The 2,384-nt window shown below is 33.8% G+C and overlaps 1 protein-coding gene across 1 annotated transcript; it reads left to right on the forward strand.

Moving 5' to 3' along the window:
• Window positions 1-795: 795 nt before the first annotated feature.
• LOC113385591 (protein FAM200A-like) lies at window positions 796-1,500 on the forward strand. The gene has a single exon (XM_026623441.1). The coding sequence runs from the start codon at window positions 796-798 to the stop codon at window positions 1,498-1,500; it is 705 nt and encodes a 234-aa protein (XP_026479226.1).
• Window positions 1,501-2,384: the final 884 nt, after the last annotated feature.

A 2,384-nucleotide genomic window follows, 5' to 3' on the forward strand; every position in this document is an offset into this window, starting at 1 on the left:
GCGATTTCCAACCTGTGGGGCGCGCCCCCCTGGTGGGGCGCGGTGCCGTCCCAGGGGGGCGCGAAGCTCTTTCAAAAATATGGTTGTTAAATGCTGAGTAAGTGTCAAAAACAAATCAGCAAAATGTATGCAAGTAATCTACAATTTTCGCTGCAATTTTGTCAGGACAAATGTAAAAGCATGATATACTATACTTTTGGTGCATTCAAAATATTTCGTTTTTGCGTTTGTAGTTGAGTGAGCTGTAGGCCTATAAACAAAAGATAAACACTCGGATCATATCGAATATTCACGTGCTTACTCGAGACTAACTTAAGTAAATAAACAAAAGCATCCTTTTTATTCTGTTATCTATAAATCGAATTAGTTCATTAGTTGTGCTGGAGATACACGCGTTGATATATAGAAAAAATCATTTCTAAATTATTATTGAGTTAAATTTATAGCTTTAGTTTTAGCACATTATTAGCCAGGAATTATTGTGAAAAGTAGTGAAAAAGTGATTTTCTTTGATTTGTTATAAAAACCGTTTGTAATGGATAAATACGTGACTGGGTTGAAAAGAAATTTAATGAAGCAGAAGAAGAGGGTGGTGAAAATAATGGAAATGTTTCTTCACAAAATAGTAAAACTAACATAGAAAATATGATCCAATGTACTTATCATTGGGATTTACGTATAAGATCATTAATGGTCAAGAACGACCAATGTGTTTGCTGTGTATGAATACTTTGGCCTCAGATAGCATGAAACCAAGTAAATTAAAACGACATCTGGAAAAAGTGCACGCCGATCATGTTGGCAAAACAAAAATTTTTTCCAAAAAAATTAGATAACTTAAATAAACAGAAAGAATCGTTTTCAAAAGCTTTGTCTGTATCACAAAAGCGTTACTTGCGTCATACAAAGTTTCGTATAGAATTGCTAAATGCAAAAAAACCCCATTCAATAGGAGAAACTTTAGTACTACCAGCAGCTATTGACATAATAGCTACGATGTTTGGTGAATCATATGCTGATCAAATTAAAAGCATTCCGCTGGCAGATAATACGGTGGGAAGACGAATATCAGATATATCTGATGATCTTTGCGATCAGTTGATAGAAAAAATTAAATTATCTTCTTTCGCGTTGCAAGTAGATGAGGCTACCGATGTTGCTAAGGATGCACACTTAATAACATATATAAGATATGTTATGGAAAATGATATTAGAGAAGAGTTGTTATTCTGTAAGGCAATTGAAGGCAAAGCTACGGCGAGTGAAATTTTTAATATGATTGATAACTTTTTTATTGAAAATGGTATTTTATGGGAGAACTGTGTTGGACTGTGCACTGATGGAGCTCCATCTATGGCAGGAAAAAATGCTGGTCTGCAGGCCCTAGTTCGAAAAGTGGCTCCTCGTGCAGTTTGGACGCATTGTATGATTCATAGGCAATCTCTTGTTGCAAGAAATATGGGTGAAGAATTACTTGAAGTATTGTTAATTTGTTGTTAATTTTATCAAAAATAGTCCATTAAGAGAAAGGCTTTTTGGAAAATTGTATGATGACATGGGCTCAGAATACAAAACACTACTTTATTATTGTGAAGCACGTTGGCTTTCTCGTGCTAAAGTACTTCAAAGGGTGTTTGAGCTCAAAAAAGAAATTGCCATTTTTCTTGCTGATAATAAAAGAGATGAAGCAGACATATTTTATGACACGAAGTTTCTCGCAAAATTTGCGTATCTAGTTGACATTTTTAAAAGACTAAGTGATTTAAATAAATCAATGCAAGGAACTCAAATTCATGCTTTTGTTCAAAAGGACAAGATTACGGCGTTTATGAAAAAAATAGAGCTGTGGATAGCTAGTATGAAAAGTAATAACTTTGATATGTTTCCTTCTTTTAAAACTACATGTGTTACTGATGATGAAATAGAAGCAAGTAAAGATCTTATTATCAATCATATGACTAGTTTAAGGAACCAATTTGCGCATTACTTCAAAGATTAAATGGATTAGAAAATCCATTTGTTATTGATAAATATGATAATTTTGGACTTCCAACGGCAGAGCAGGAAATGATAATTGATTTATCTAGTGATAGCACATTGAAGCAGATGTTTCAGGACGAAAAGAATATTGTTAAGTTTTGGTTACAAGTAAAGGACGATTTTCCAACTTTGACAAATAAAGCCTTAGAAATTTTATTACCATTTGTGACATCCTACTTATGTGAAACTGGTTTTTCTGCAGTAGCAGTATTAAAAAACAGTACCGATCTCGTTTAGTGATAGAAAAGGAACTGAGAACAGCGATTTCTACAATGGAGCCGCGGTTTGAGAAAATTTGTGCTGAAAAACAAGCTCAACCGTCGCATTAATTTTTTAATATTGTG

This window comes from Ctenocephalides felis, unplaced genomic scaffold (genome assembly GCF_003426905.1).
Source record: "Ctenocephalides felis isolate EL2017-DRISC unplaced genomic scaffold, ASM342690v1 CF-g0.4_SCAFFOLD_03571, whole genome shotgun sequence".
Lineage (NCBI taxonomy): Eukaryota > Metazoa > Arthropoda > Insecta > Siphonaptera > Pulicidae > Ctenocephalides > Ctenocephalides felis.